At 38.3% G+C, this 17,181-nt stretch overlaps 1 protein-coding gene across 3 annotated transcripts in view; it reads left to right on the forward strand.

Moving 5' to 3' along the window:
- The window catches only part of LOC114882871, a 241,669-nt gene that overhangs the window by 208,418 nt on the left and 16,070 nt on the right, over positions 1-17,181 (forward strand). For all 3 annotated transcript variants that reach the window (XM_029200001.2, XM_029200002.2, XM_029200003.2), the window contains 4 exons: positions 5,867-6,148; positions 9,758-9,872; positions 16,211-16,482; positions 16,651-16,959. In XM_029200001.2, coding sequence (XP_029055834.2) covers positions 5,867-6,148; positions 9,758-9,872; positions 16,211-16,482; positions 16,651-16,959 — 978 coding nt within the window. The remainder of the gene's footprint in view (positions 1-5,866; positions 6,149-9,757; positions 9,873-16,210; positions 16,483-16,650; positions 16,960-17,181) is intronic.

The raw sequence follows: 17,181 nt of genomic DNA on the forward strand, positions 1-17,181 counted from the left end.
GACACCCGGACGGATCCCCCCATTGGTCCTGGATCTACGAGACAATCGGTGATTTAAAGAACAAGCTGCACGTGACGTGTCGCGAACAGAACATTACGAGAAAAAGAAGAAGAGAATAGAAGGGAGTTTGGAGAGAACTCCTGACCTAATCTTGGGATCGTTTACTTCTGCCAAGGAACATTATGCAGATGATCGGGGTGCTCGGTCAAATAAGGGACATCTGCTACCGAGGCTACGTTTGGCACTCGTGCCTCGTCGGCAAGATTAAACCGTGAACCGAATATTTATGATCCTCGGCATATTTATCGTCGACGTAACGCGATTTCACCGGCTAAAGAGCAAGATTACCTGTTAATAATTTTTGATTCTTTATGACAACTATATTGAGTCAGGAATTGAAAGGTTAATGAATTTTCTACAAAATTTTCATAAATATAAATCATTCGAGTTAACAATGCTCCACCTCTTCTAGCAAATCAGATAGGACTCATCTTAAATTCTCTAGCGATCGTAGATCGGCCAGTTAGAGAAAGGGGAATGCATCGGTGTCATAATAAGCCGGTTTAAATCCACGAGCCGGCACTCGGATGCAGAAAACGTTATGCAGATGATCCGAGACGACGTAGAGGCATGTGCCAGGAAGCCACGCCTGGCACTTGTGTGTCCCCCTTGTCTTCCGGGTGAGATTGAACCGTGAGCCGAATGTTTATGGGTCTGGCGTAATTACCGACTAGGAGAGGTCGGCTAACGTGCCTCTGGCATCAACGTCGACAGTCATGGGAGGTGGAGAAGCCAGCCAGACCAGCCAACCCGTGGTTATTGTTCATAAGCTCAGGCGCCATGTGTTCGAGGAATTTATGTGCTGGCTGAACTACAGGAATACCGTCGCGTCTCGAGCATTGCGCCACGGGAAAAGCAGAGAGTGCCGTGTGTCTGCCGGTGGATTTGTCACCGTGGACCGATAATGTTCGCCGAGGTCGTGTTTACTTCTCCGAGTTAGCACCCGAGCCCTTCTTGACCCCCGCGATGAATCATCGTGTCGGACTGGATCAAGATATATTCCTGCTCTACCGGTCTGAGTCTGGGCCTCTGGATTCTATCAAATAAATGAGCGTTTGCCGAGGGTCTACCAAAAAGGGTATATACTGCTCCACTTTATTATTCTGAATGAATAATTAACAGTTCGATGTAGAGTAGTTAAAAAATTTAAAGCTTGATTAACGTGGTAATAATTGTAATAGAAAATTGATTTTCTGTTACTATACCATTTTCAAATTCACGAATTGAAAAGCGTGGAAAGTTGTTCATGATTAGAATTCATGTTTGAAACTCAGCGTATCTACTAAATGTCACTCGTGTGAGATACGAGTTACCGTTTTATAGGAAGAGTCGTTAGTTATTCCACCAACGGAAACAACGGGAAGATAATGGTAATTAGCTCGACGCGATGCTTGTTTCACTTTTCAATGCCTCACTTTTCCTTTCGTTCCTTCCTCTCCTCCCACGAGTTACATCAACACGGGCTCAAGCTCCATCGACGTGTCGGCTCTCGTCCTGAAGAGCACTCGTTGCGAAGTCGACGTAAACTACGGAGATAAAGCAACAACGACACGGGAATGAGCTACGTATCACCAACGATTATTAACGTTTACTTACATTGAAGAAAAATTTTCTTAGAAATTACGATTCTTTGTTCTTTGCATATCTGGCAGTGATTAAGTCAATCATAACCGAGACGTACTGCACTTGTATTAATTAGACATTAAAATTTCCGAATTAAAGAATTTCATAAAATTTATTCCCAAAAATAAATTCGCTCTCAAACAACCGTCCAAAGATTGCATACCAAACAGAAAATTCCTCGAGTCCGGTTTACCGAAACAATCCAGGGAGAGTATGTACGTTGTCCAGCGTAGCAATCTCCGTCTGCAAAAATTAATTACACCCGATGAGATCAGATTCAGAAGGCAGCAGACACTCCGTGTCCCCTCGTTCGAACGTAATTCGAAACCGGACCCCGCCGGACAGAAAGAGGCAGAACCGAGGGACGGGATATCCTAATCGGTACGAGAGTTTCCACCGACCGACTCTCAATTCGTAGCGAAGCAATTCAGCGAGGCTCGCGGGTGGAAACGGACTCTGCACGGCGCGGCGAGCAGAGTGAGGGTGGCGGATGAGCAGAGGAGAGGATGGGGCGTAGAAGGAGAGACGAACGACTCGAAGACAATGCAATTATTCGCAATTACCGCGTCCGTCCGCGGTTCGCGGAATTATCCCATTCTGTTTCCATTACTGGCACCGTCGTTCCTCCCTATCCAACCACCCCCTTTTCCTCGTTCCCAATCCCCCCTTGACTTCGACGCGCACATAAATTCCCGTACACAGAGATGCGCCGATGTAAGGTGGCGTGCCACGTCGAAGGAACGATGAAATTAATGCTGAGGGTCGTTTGCCAGCGAGAGAATGTGGCTATGATTGGACTAGGGCTGCGACGGAGGGTGGAACCGAAATATAGAAGCTGAATTTTTGTTATTCATGACTTCTAATCTGTCCTGTTACAGAAGCAGCAAGAATTTGTGAGTTTAATTATTTGCATTGGGTGATTTGAAAAAATTACCGGGTCGATTTTGATGAAATTTTTACTAATTACTCCGTTATACTTTTCAGATGATTATAGATTGGGTAATTATTACACAGTCTATTTGTCATTACAGTGAAAATTATTTTTGCGTTAACATCCTGTCTTTGTGAAGAATTTAAATTCGTTATTTGTTAATTGTTAATTTTCTTAAAAATAATAATATTTAATTGAACTAATGATTATCGTTAACACGGTTATTATATGAGATTTAAAAGTGCACATATAAGCACACACGGGTTTAATGGGTCCAATTCAATCGAGGGTAGTTGGCGCGATAAAATTCTTTTCAACCCTTGCTCTATCTTTGAGCACGCATAAACCGAATCACCGCGACCGAAAACGGAGCTGGAAGGATTCGATTACAAAGCCTCTTCTCTTTCGCTCCTCTTTCTTGCTACAGCCTCGGCTCGTTAAAGATTAACGTGCCCTCGGAACCCGGCCAGAGGGGGAGGAGTGGCTAATGTAACAAAGGAAATCCGGGCGACGAGGGACGAAACCTAATTACCCGGCTCTCTGCTCGAACGGACCTTCTCCTACGATTCGGTTTTTCACGACCACGGAAAATACCGTGTCGCATTTACCGGTAAACGTCGGATTTCCCTGTCTCGGCCTCTGTTACCTACTTTTCAATGGACGATTAAAAAATTGAGTTTCACCAAACGGGACTGGGTGAAGTTTCAGGTTATCCTTTATACTTTGCTTCTTATTTTAATATTTTCGATGATAAACTAAATGTTTACTAAACATTTTTACCCCGATTAGAACCTTCTTTTATTAACTTTTTGGATAGTAAATTAAATTTTTATGATTCAAATTTCAGTATTTAAATCTAACGATTTAAAATTATTATTACATTTAGCAACTTCTCTGGTAAGTTTTCCTTAGGAAGGAGTTGGTTTCATGAAAATTTCGTGAAAGCTTGACTCGCTGGAAGTCAAAGTAGGTTTTAAAGTTAGTGTAGCTAAGGAACTGGCCGCGTTGCGGGACTTCGTATTACTTTTTCAATTATATACCTGGCTGTTGGGACAAGCTGGCGGCTGGCACGCGTTAGGGTGTATTAAAAGGGTCATCGCATCTATGGGGAGTGTGCCAGCCGTTTCGTTGCCCAAGAAAACTGTAGGCTACGATCAAATCCGTGTAGTTCGAGGATGCATAATTTACAGGGCGACTGAAATTTTAATTTATATTTCACTAACGTGATATTTTGAGATTTTATAAATGTATAAAAATATATTATTGATATACAGTTAATTCTAAGTGCAATTGTACTTGTTAGAAAGGAGTAGTTCGAAATTTATCAGTTGTTGAATAATCAGATTAGGAGATTGAGATATTAGATTGTTTAAGAGTCAGGACAACATGGGAGAAAGAAGAGTAGGGAGAGTACAAGTAGTAGAGAAGGGACGGGAGTTTCTAAACTGCTAGCATCTAGTAAGTGGTAAACTGGCAGGGAGTACTTGGAGGAATAAACGGGTAGTAGAAGTTATGCCAGCATTGTTCTAATTTAATCATACATGCCAGCAACAGCCAAGATAGTGGTTCAATCTCGGAGCGACCCTCGTGAGCAATCCACTATCTCTAACACTGGGATTCTTCTCAGTTCTCCTTCCTTTACAGCTTTAAACCTCTTTAGCTCAACGAATAATCGAAGGGGAAAAGAGGTTTTAAAAAATCTCATTGTAATTTAGTAAGGTAGCAAGTGAAAAGTTGAAATTTAAAAATTTTAAAAAAGAGCGCGTGAATTTTTTAAAAATTCACATCACCAACGTCTGACTATCTACGTAGCTGTTCTACTTAGCCTTTGGCCGGCAGTAGTGCAGTCGATCATAACTCAGTCAGACCTACGAAACGTGTACCTCGATGCTGTGATTAAAATTAACCAGATAAATTTCTGAATGAAAGGCCTTCGTATATTTTAAAAATAATATTTAATATAATAATATAAAATTTCTAAAATAAAAATATAAAGGAATTTAACATTAAATTTAAACTCTGATATATTGAGTAATTTCCTTGGAATTTACTGGTTTTTATTAATCAGTAGCACGTATCAATTCTCGGATAAATTAAAAAAAGATACTTGATATAAATTATCGATTAAATTACAGATTTTATTCTCTCACATGACAGACAAACGCGATTCGATTCCATTTCAGAGAACCGAGTCTTTGATATTCGATTTCACAAAATTCGCTCGTTGTTTCTGTCTCTTCGGGAAATAAAATCGATCGCGGATTTCGAAAATTCCCAAATTCAATCCGACGTGACGTGAATTAGCGCGTCCCGGAATTACAGTGAAATTAAATGAAGATTAATTTTCGTTTGAGCGGCTAGCACGGGCTTCTGTCTGATCGGAACCCAATCATAGCGGCTGTTTTATGTTTTTCAACTGAAAATCCCGTAATTGAAGTGTTTCGCTGAATATTCAACCGAAAATGTGTTTGTAAAATAAAACCATAGTTGTGACTTTTTTCTTTTCGAAATACAGATATCTAAGATTTTATTGATCGTAATGATAATTTAACAAATAAGGGTGCTTAGACCTATTATTTTAAAGATAAGTACATTTTATCTTCGACAAAGCTTGCTTTCAATCCAGAAACTAAATTTCACCCTTTCGTTCAAGCAAGACTTTCATTAATTCAGCACTCCCGAAAAGAATAACAGAACGATGAAAGCATGAATTTCAAGTAGATTATTTTCCATGCTTATTTTGAGTGTTTCTTTTGGACCTTTGCAAGAGATGAAAATCCATGAAACATTAGAAACGGTATAGGAATCATGAAACGTGGTGTATGAAGATTTATGTAAAGAACGCAAGATAAGGGGTCCTGTGACAACAATCGATCGAAGAGACTTCAATTGAATATTGAATTTTATGGTAATGATAACTTTGAAAGCATTTGATTCTTCAAGGTTCCAGGGAAAAGGGTACTCGAATCGTAAGATGTTTCCATTAATTGTCCGGCAGAGGTGTGAAAAGAATACTTCACTCTTCGAGCCTTTGTTAACGGAGGTGTTGCTTTGTATTCTGAATTAAATATTACTCATTTTTTAGCATAAACTCCATTTGAAGATATAAATACTTAAACCATAATTCAACTTTTAATTAATTTCTTACAGTTCTAATAAACTTCTTCAACCCTTAATTGCTACAATGGCGTCCTGAAATAATTAATCGTGAAAATATAAGTGAATGACGAAACTTTCTATTTTTTGTTTCAGCAACAACAGCAACAAGCCCAGCAGCAGGTCCAGCAGCAGCAACAACAACAGCCTCAACAGCAACATCAGCAGCAACAACAACAGGCTAACTCACCAGGAGGTGGAAATGTGGGGAAAAGTAGTCCTTCACCAGGAAATTCGGCCTCCCCTAGCGCTGTAACAGCAGCAAATAAATCACAGACCGAACCTAAACCGGTCGAGTGCAATTTGTGCCATCGGAAATTCAAAAATATACCAGCTCTCAATGGTCACATGAGATTACATGGCGGTTACTTTAAAAAGGTAAGTTCGATATAATCTAAAACTTAAACTCCTTAATTAAGATTGTGAAAAAAAATTAAAGTGGATAGATTTCGGTCACTTGTCCCAGTCGCTTGTTTATTTCCATCGTGATGCTAAAAAATTATACGTAATCCTGCTTTTGCTTACCTCTTCCACGAAGCAGGCTACAAACCACGAGCAGAATTAAATTTTCGAGAAGAATTTCACGAAGTTTACCAAAGGCTACGTCGACGAGCGAGGTTTAGACACATTACCATATGAATTCGCAATCGTAGAAACCTCGCGAGGGCCGCTTCCGGTGTAATCAGTCGGTGATTTCGTGAAAATCTCGTTGGTGAAAATGTAATCAACCGACGATTTCGTGGAAATCGGGTTTCATGAGAGGATAATTTAGACTCGAGTTTTTCAACACTTTCCTGCTGATTTTATTTGATGCAATGAAGTCGATACGTTTTAGGAACTACTGTTCAAGGATTAAGGGTGAATATTGGCAACAAAAAATTTGTACTTGTTAGAGTGCGTGATATTTCAAACAAAAGTATCTTAAAAACATTACTAAAATACAATTCCTAACGATTTTAAATAACGTGGTAGCAGTATAATTTGATTTCAATGACAACACGTTTACACTAAATCATCGTAAACATCAGCTCAATGAAATCACGTTTGCAGTCCGTCGTGTTCGTTTCTCATCTAGTTGCATCTCGACAGGACAATCGTCCTGTCGACGTGAAAAAAAAAGGAGAAAAGGATAGGCGAAAAGAAATCAGAGATGGAATCTCTGGAAAGGATCAGCTCGACTTCAGCTCACTTCTTTTCTTCGCTTCCGTGAGTGGAAAGTCCGAACAGAGAGACTCTTAATAAGGTCAAGGAAGACTCTGGCTGTCGCAGTCGTCGGAATGGAAAGATCAGCGATTCTCCCATCTTCTTCGTCCAACTTCTCTGAATCAGCTTCCCTTCCTTCTGTCGCCTACGGAACTCTCTTTGCTCGCTGATTAAAAATGTCTTAACGAACGCCAGTGTCGTTTATAGGAAAGTGCTGAAAGAGATTCTCGAGAAAAGTTTCTTCTCTTCAAGCCTGTTCCTCGCGATCTAGATACGGCCGAGATTGAACGAGCGAAGCGAGAACTCGTACAGTTCAATATCTTCGATTTTTGAATAATATCTGAGATCTTGTATCCATTGGATAATGGAAAGGGAGTCGAATGAATAAATAGTTCGCGTTAGGTTGAATCTGTTTCACTCGTGATTTAACAATGACATGATTGAAGATTGTTGCTAATTAGGGATGATATTCAAATCCATAGAGATCAGTTTCTGAAATGGGAAGGTACACGTTTGATTTCCAAAATTAACGATCAATTTCACCGGTAACAATCGCCAACAACTTCTCTCGTTTCGCTGGACTCGCGTAGAGAGGGCAGAAGTTAAAAACGAGTCGATCGAGGAAAGAGGAAAACGAGGGTGGATGGAAAGGTAAGGCGATGATCGAATCGAAATGAACCCATTAACAAGCTCTCTGCATTCCATCGGATCTGGCTGGCAATTTGTGGCAGAGACGGAAAGATTCGGAGAGCCAGGCACGGTAGGAGAGGCTCGTGCAAACATTGTCTCGAGCTTTCTCCATTATGTAGATTGAATCTGAACCCGGTTACCGGCTGGGTTTTCAACGTTCCTGCTCCCGTTTCGAGCGGCAGCCGAGTTTTCACCTCGTCTGGACTACGCGCATCCGGTTTCACCGTCCAGCTTCCCGTTCATGCGACTGCGTCCAGATCCATTCATTTTCATCTGTGTACATACATTCATATTCATGCTAGCAGCGGCCTCCTTTATGTCCGCGATTCTGCTGGTTGGAACGCCGCTGCGTTCGGGGACACGCAAACGAACGTTTCATGGTGTTCAAGAGCGAAGGATAAGGTTCAAATATTTTTTACATGAATTCTGAGTTAAACGTTATGCCATTAGTGAATACTTCGTAAGGTTAAAAACTAAAGGAGGATAACGTTAAGAAGAATTCTTAAACAAACATTGCAACTTTTTAAAAATGTCTTCTTTATAACAGCGTCCGAACTATACTCGGCTATACTACTGGCAACGATACACCCGTTATTTTATTGTACAAAGCAATGTTTTTTTCCCGCAAGTTTTTGTTATTTTTTTTTCAAGGATTATCGAGAAATTTCGGATGGTTTTTCATCGAGGTATAGCCAGATTAACGCGTGTTCCCATAGGTCGAAAATCAAAAGAGACCGAAAGAACACAACTCGGTATTACCTTTTCTTTTCTCGTGAAACCGCCAGATGCGTCTGAATTTTTCCTATGAAAATTGTCTGACGAGAGAAGGTTTTAAGGTTTTGTTAGTTGACGTCACGCGGGGAAAATGGATTAAGGGATTCGTGGACACTTTCGAGTAATGCAAAACTGTCTGCTCCCAGCGATGGTGAATATTTTTCGCGCGAATCTGTTCGTTGAAAACGTTGCCTTCCGGTGGACCGTTAGGCAATTAAAGGTTAAATCCTCGAACAAACAGAATTCGCTTGATCGCCTTTGAAAGATAAACAGCAGAAAGTTGAACGAAAATGACCCCGGTCTGGTCGCCCACCATTCTATCCCTTTTGTTTCTATTGAATTTCCGTTTTTGTTTCTTTTACTCGCTTCCTTTGGATTCTTTCGCTGATTCGTTGGATAAAGGGTAATGCACTTTTGTTTTTGTTAACGTTGAGGTTTCTGGGATATTCGGTGAATATAAAATTAGAGGTAATGGTAATAATTTTTCGAGGTAACTATAAATATTTCTACTAAATATTAAAATTTATTATAATGTGTATTCGATATTGATCGGTTCAGTTAAATATTAATTCTATGAAATTTCAAGTACGTTATTTAACCAACGATTTTAAAATGATGGTGGTGATGCTATCTTCTAATAAATCATTCGTCATTTAATCAATTACCATAAATGTACAGTGAATAGTACCATTACCAGTACTCATTTATGAGTAGTGAATAATCAGCCATTCATAATAATTGGTGAAATAACGAATTTGAAATTTCATATAATCAATATTGAAGCTTGTCTTTTAACACTCGACATCTTGTGATAAATTTGAAAAAAAATTTTATAATACTCGTCGTTACGTATCGGAAATTGAAGGGTGCGATGGTGATCAGTGATTACCTGAACTACCATGATCTTCTACCATTGAGGTATCATCAAGATGACGATGGCCAGTTACGTATCGCGTTATGGTGATATATGTTTCCCTCGAAGGGAACTCGCTTGCGAAAGGGGACGAAGATATATGCACGTCCGACGTGGACGTATGTTAATCACCCTGGCGTCCGAAGGACTGGCACAATTAACCCTTCGTTTCATCGGGACCACTAATCTAGGCTGGTTCGATCGAAGTATCGAGATGCGTTTCCGATTAACGGAGTAGTTCGTAATGGATAGGGTAAACGTTATGGGGATGTAAAATTTATTTTAACGAAAATTTTGGGAATATTAATGCACGACAGGATTTTATTTTCATTTATACAACTGTTGAAATTTCATACTCCTCTTCATAGCGGTAAATAAATTTGTTGACATTGTCATGTTTGTTTCAGGACGCTGAGAACAAAAAGAGTGAAAAGAAAGAGGTTGTTGGGCCACCATTACAAACTGCTTCTGTCAGCGTGAGAGCACTCATCGAGGAGAAGATTATACAGAAAAGAACGACTGGTAAGTCTTAGTAAAATTATTTAGTATTGCTTGAAATCGCCATTCTCTTTAAATCAGAGTAATAAGTTTCATTTAATAATTAATTATCTGCTTTGTGTTAAATTATAAATTCCATTGACAAAAAGTTTAACACTTTTAAATAGACTAAATTCTTTCAATCACTCATCAACTAATTAAATATCGGTATTTCATACGGTAAAACCTAACAGTTTATCAGTAATCAATATATCGACTCCGATTAATAAGTCTCAGTATTTTAAAAATCTCTTGTTTTATTAGCTATGTAAAAGACAATATTAAGTGTTTATATAAATTTAAAATAGTCAATTCTTGGTTGCAAGTTAAATTATACGAAAAGTTTGATTTTTAAAATATTTTGATAAAGATATGGATGTGACAGTGAAAATGAGGACAAAGGTAAATAATGAGAAGATCAAAATACATATCTCCTTTTTTTCATGATTCATAACCATATCAAATGTTGAATAATGGCATTGATATAACGTTAAATAATGTGGGTATTCGAAGAGCTGTAGAATACGAACAGGACTTCAATGATTTATGTACTCTGAAAGGGATCTCGATTCGACTATATCTCACGTGCTCTCTCTCTCTCTTCTCCACGAATACATTTTGCGGACTTTAATCGCAAGGAACAGACCGAGTTATATTAGCTGTCGAGTTATATTAACTTTTCCTTAGATATATTCCACGGTTTCATGTGACATCTGGTTCACGAAATCTATCATAAAACTGCTATATGACACCCACAAATATTTAAATTTGAAACTATGACTTTCTAAATTTATTGCAACATTTGTTTCCAAATTATTATAAATAAGTAATTCAACTTAATCGATCAAGTTCAAATTATGTTTCCGTTTCATTAGAATATCGTATATCCAAAGATCTCTCTATGTTCAACAAGGAATAATCATTTTCACGAAGAAACATTGATCCAATCAGAGAAGAGAAAATTCGCAAACGCGATTGCAATGATTCATAGGATTCGCGACGTATCTCAATCCATTCTCTCCTTCCATCCCCTGTTCCTCTCTTTTACCCTTCCCGTCTATCTATGCTTCGAAACGTGTACATTTGCCAGAAGCTCGCGTGATATTGCAGCCGAAGCGAAGCGAGGAATCGCGCGCCTCCTCCTCGCTCTATGGACTGCCGAAGAATCGTGATTTACGAAGCGAACAGGCCAGAATATTTCTCGCATTGTCCACGTTCGAGCGATAAATCAAGTCGCGCCGCGATGGCCATGGTGGTGGTGCACGGGGGTGGCGGTACTAGGTGCCGCGCTTTTGTAACAAAGTGCACGTCGTTAGCGATTTATGCGCTATATCGCTGGCAAACCCTGCCAAGAGCAGCGGGAGACGAAACTATACTTCCTTTTCACCATGGGGATTCTTCTCGTAACTATGGCACCGCCCATGTTGAAATTAATCTGGCAGAATTAACGTTGCCCGAATCGATGGTACCTCCTTCTCTCTCTCGCGCTTTGTTCACCGGGTCGAGATTATTTAACTCTTGCACAAACAAAGTTTAATCCAACATTTATAGGAGGTAGTTAATTAGAATTTAGCGTTTACTGATTTTAATAGGTAGAAATATTTTATTTTACTCAATGGGTTTGGTTAATAATAAATGTTTGGTTTATTGATCTTTCATAACGTACGACAAATGTCTGTGAAATCGATTGTGATTTCAGCATAATATCGACTCGATAATTCTTCGGGGGTAGAAACGACGATTTATAGAAAATTTAGCGAGGGTCCTCGTGAAATACGAGCCATTGCTGACGGTGCATAACTCGATGCCGAGTGCATCGGTGCAATTCAAGGAAAGGTACGATAAGATGACGGGGCTGGTTATGGAGGATCGGTAAAATATCGTGGTTATCTGCTGATCGTTGCGAAAGTTTGGCAAACGGATAAAGAATACGTGTCATAAAGAATAATTTAAGGCATCCTTCCAATATATGACGTACACTTTTATTAATAAAACGGGGAATGTTGAATGATAATAGTTTACAAATAAACCATTATATGTAATATATTTTCTATACGTCATAAATACATTAACGTTCACAGTATAGATTAAATTAAACCATCGGAATATACTGTCCGATGCAATCGTCTAAATGCAATCAATTATCTTTTTTTTTCTCGAGCTGTGTCTGATTGTATCAAGAATCAGCGGCGGGTAAAAACAACATCCGAGAGAAACTCGCGTCCACTTGGTCGGTGGACAATCTGCTTTACCGCGATCAATGATTGGCAATTTGCAAAAATCCCCGGCGGTTTCGTCCGCGAGGATTTACGTCGTTACGTGACCACACACGAATGCACCGGCATCAAATGGATTTGCGGTCTGCATAAAGTTATGCGCGAAACCGGTGGCTGAAAAATTCAAAAGGGCTTCGCGAATTAACATCGGAATACCGATTTATCGATCGCGCTTTGGTAATCACTTTCTGAAAATCTCTTTAACGAAAGTTAAAATTACGGAAATCGGAAATGTATTTATTTTCACGGAGTTAATTGGAAAATTGAGAAAATAGATTGATGTTTAATTTTTGGTAATTAGCTGTAATTAAGCTACATATTGAGAAATGAATATTAGCTACATATTATATCACATGATTCAACATGAAAAATGGAGTCAGAACTACATAAAATGAATTGCATTTAAATTGGTTAAATCCATTTACACCGATTTCAATTTACCATCTTGAAGCAGCAATAATCGCGCTCAAAGACGGATATCAATTTCTTTTAGTTGATTTGTTAATGGTGGATTAAACAGATAAGTAAAAACTCCGAAACGATGCAAAAAGAGGAAAAGTTGAACGTTAAAAGAGGTCAAAGCCGGAGCAGATATTCGCGAAATCATCACAGAAAAGTTTCCTCCAACGATGCAGCTGCATACCCTATGGATTCCATTTCCTTTTCGCCCAGCAACCAGGATATGCGCGCATTTATACCTGTCGGATTTCGTTGCCATCGTAAACGATGCCTCGCGCCTCGAAATGTATTTTTCAACGACCCCGCGCCACACTGTGTCTTCGTGGATACGAGTTGGGCGTCAATCTTCAGAGCAAACGGAAGAATTTATGGGAAATTCATGAGAAATTTATGTGAATTACGTGTAATCTAAGGTTGGAAGGATTGTTTAGTACTAATTTGTTATTCGTGTAGGCTACAGATGTTCTATTATCTTTGGATCTTCGTTGTATTATGGTAAATCTGGCTTGAATTTTGCAAAATATGATACCATAAAAGTTTAGAAAAATGATATATGTGTACATATATTACAGCAAATTGATGGTTGAATGATCTTCCCACTTATTATTGTAATATGAGATAATTGATTGCCAATTAAACAGTAGCAGTAATCATTTGTCCAGTTAGGTTTGGTTTGACTATGTATTCTACGTTCTACTGATAACTGTTTCACTTAGAGTTCAACAATATTAGCTTATCATCCTTTCGTTCGTTATTGTAATTTAGGACAATTGGTTGTCGGTGAAATAGCAACAATAATTATTTACCTAATTGGGTTTGGTCTGACTGTACACTGTTATGTTCTACTGATTAATGTTTCGGTTAAAGCAAAATTAACTGTATAATTTTCTCGTCTATTATTTTTATATAGGATAATTGGTTGTAGATTCAACAGCGTTAGTAATTATTTACCTAGTTGAGTTTGGTCTAACTATATGCTAGCATCTTCTACTAATAGCTATAAATTTCACTTGGAAATGTAATTTAGCTTCATTTAGATTTATAATACTATGCGATAATTTAAATCTTTACAATTCCAATTACTTAAACAGAATTTTACAACACTTCTCTGCATCGATTCATTTAAAATCTACACTCGGAAATGTAAAAAGCAGTCAGTATAAAGGAGCAACCGACGTGAAAACTATTTTCATAATTCTTTTAAATGCTCCGCCTTTAAGCGTATTACCATTTCTCTCGGTTTTTCATTTTCAAAATCTAAATAATCAGGAACATTTCGTCCGTAGCAAAGTTTGCACGTAATAAGAGCGTTTGCTCCATCCAAAGATTATTACGCTTCTGGTCGGTACGATCGTGAAAGGGCGGATTAAGGAACATACAAACGAACGACGGAAGAAACGCTCGTTAAGAAGATCGCAGACCTCATAATTTATTCCCCATAAACTGGAACGCACCGGGCAAGTACGTTCACTGAACTGGCAATACGATTAATTCATATTAACGTCGTAATATCGACCAATATGTACGACCTAGACGAGCCAGAATGAACGAACCGCTTTGCTCGTCGCTCTTTTCCTCTTGCCCCGTTCGATATTCCTGCTTCTCCCTTTATTTCTCTTCAATTAGTCATGCCGAAAGGGCTCGAGAGGATAAAACGAACGAAATTATTTGCTGTTCATCTCCTTTCAGGCAAACGTTCTGCTTGTATACGTTTTTCAAACAGCAATTTCCTTTTCTCTGATATGTCGATGGATATTAAAATTGATAATTACATATAAAATATTAATAATATAGCATGCCATATGTGCTTCCTTAAAAAAATATATGTATTCGCATAAGTTATCATCCAGACTTTGTCATACAAATCATTTTATTGTATTCATTCTGTTATCGTCCACTGTCCAAGTAGTCCCTTTTAATTATAGAAAAACCGGATATCGATTAATTAAAAGGCATAACAGTTCGTAATTCTCCTTTCCTTTCTTCCCGCCGATTGGTCGGACAAAAAAAAAAGGTCGATGAGGGAAAAAGAAGGACGCGATAGAAAAGGGGTAGCGAATTGCGTGTCTCTTGTCGAAGGACGAACGAGCTGCGTCGCAACAAAGAGTCCTTTTATCCCTGTATCCTGATACACGCGTGTCCCTTTCTCTGTCTGTCTCTCCGTCCATGTCGGTGTTTATTCCGCTCAGAGGAGAAAAAAATGAAACGAGCTCGGTGAAAACAGAGAATATGTCCGCGTGAGTTCGCGTACAACCGAACGATTCGAATGAATGACTCGAATCCTGTTCCCTTCGACGCGATCCGCGTTTCAATTGAACACGAATGCATTATGCGCCGTGGATATCACGCGACAACCAATGGAAGACGCGAATGAATGATTATTTCGCAGAGACTAACGAATGATTGAAAGGAATACCGTGCCAGTATATTTCAAAAACATATTTGTTTTCTTGTTTAGAAAATGACCCGATATTACGAATTGTAGATAAATCTCCTTAAACGTTCAAATATTAAAGTCTTAATAATGCAAGAATAATTAAACGAGAAAATAATTCTCGAAATCCTAATTTGAGAGATATTAATTTAGAAAAAATTACTGTAGTTATTAATTATTAAATACTGGGAATTTTAATATATAACTAAAATAAGTATAGAACAGTAGAGTGTATCGATAAATGGTCAGACAACGAAGAGAACTTGGGCTTACATGCATACTTTCGATAATTTATGATTGGTAATCATGTGTATTAATGTAGTAAGACATGAAAATAAATAAATTCAGATAAAATAATAAAATAATCACAGCCACGATAAAATATCGTTCGTTCGTCGACTATAAAAGAAAAAAGGGAAATACTCTGTTTTTTGAAGCATGCGTGGTGATTGGTACGTTTTATCGACGAACGAGATTGCATGTTACGCGAATACAGCGAGTTCCCGGGAAATTAAACTGCAAAAATAAAGTAAATAGTCGTGTTTATTCCAATTGGAATTTATTGAAATATTGTTTAATGATAGCGCAACGAACGAGGAGGATTTGATGGATCGCACCGACCTTACTGTATTAACCGTGCCGATGAAAATTAATATTTGCACTTCAATAGATATTTTAATTCCAGGAGGTTTGGTTACCTTTGTTAATATTTTGCGTATTGATTTAAAACGAAACTCGTATGGGAATTCGTTGAAGCAATTTATAAACTCAGCGAATTGTTGCTCATTAAATATATGGACGATTGTTTGCTCTGAAAATTATGTAAATCAAAATTTCAGCTGTTTTAAAAAAAAACATTTAATTATAATTTTAGAGGTTCCTTTTTTATTAAAAAATTTATATTCATATTCGTTACAAGAGAAGTAATTTAAATAATTTTAATATTGAAAAACTTCAGAACCAGAAATTTAATTAAAATTTTATTTTAATAACTTAGAAATTGTTGAAGGAATTCTGGATATCTTCTTTATAATAATTATTTCACAAACTCAACGTACGATTTAAGATTTAAATTTCTCTTTTTCTTTAAGCGCGCAATTGTAGTTGAAATCTTGTGGGTTCTCGTATTAAAAATCGATTTTATTTTATTTTAGCAGCAGACACGAGCACAAATCAACAGGCCCGCGCGAATATGACGGTTTTTACCACGCAAGCAGACAATGCGTCGCAGATTTCCGGTAAAACAAGTTTCGCGGTGCCAGCACCACCGCCGTTGGCTTCTGCGGACAAAGTTCGCAGACTTTCGGACGGCGAACACTTCCGGCAGCCCAACGTCACCGTTTCCGGCCACGCGACCGTGCAGAAACAACTACAAGAAGCGCAGACCCAGGCACAGGCGCAGGCGCTGGCCGACATCATTCTCAAGGTAAGTTTTCCTAATTCCTATTAATTTATTATTTCTTCAATCATTCGAGGTCAATCATTTGTACTCGCCTGGCAGAAATAATCATAGGTGGTTTATTGAAATTTTTCACAGGTTTATTATAACAGTCAGTAGTAATATAATACTGAAATTGAATGTTGATGATTACAGAGCACTAAAATGGCTGTGAAAAGAACAACTTCTGATCCTGGGCAGAGATTACACTTGACCTATCAGCCATCAGTTCAATCAACAAATAATAATCAGCAGCAGCAGCAACAACAACAACAGCAGCAACAGCAGCAGCAACAAAATAATCAGCCACAAGCTCAACCTACAGTTACAGACAGTTTCTCGATGACTGGTTATTCTGAAGACGGTGGTTACTTTAGTCCAAGTCTTCAAGACGAAGTGTTTCAGCAAGTCACCGCTGTTCCTGACAGTGTTCTGCTTCATGCTACTCAGTTGGATTCTCTTCAGGTAAGAAATTATGCTTCTTCAAGTGCATTGCTTTCATCCACTGAGACAATTCACTAAGTTAAAATATCGAGAATCTTAATCATAATTCGAGGATTAATTCTTTTTGAGGCACAAAGAAAAACATAGTCTCAAAAGTCGTAAGTTTTATGAAAGTATTAAGAAATTATTAATCATTCGATTTCTATTTTACGTCAATTCAACTTGAATGATGAATGAGAGTGA

This window comes from Osmia bicornis, chromosome 15 (assembly GCF_907164935.1).
Source record: "Osmia bicornis bicornis chromosome 15, iOsmBic2.1, whole genome shotgun sequence".
Classification (NCBI taxonomy): Eukaryota; Metazoa; Arthropoda; class Insecta; order Hymenoptera; family Megachilidae; genus Osmia; species Osmia bicornis.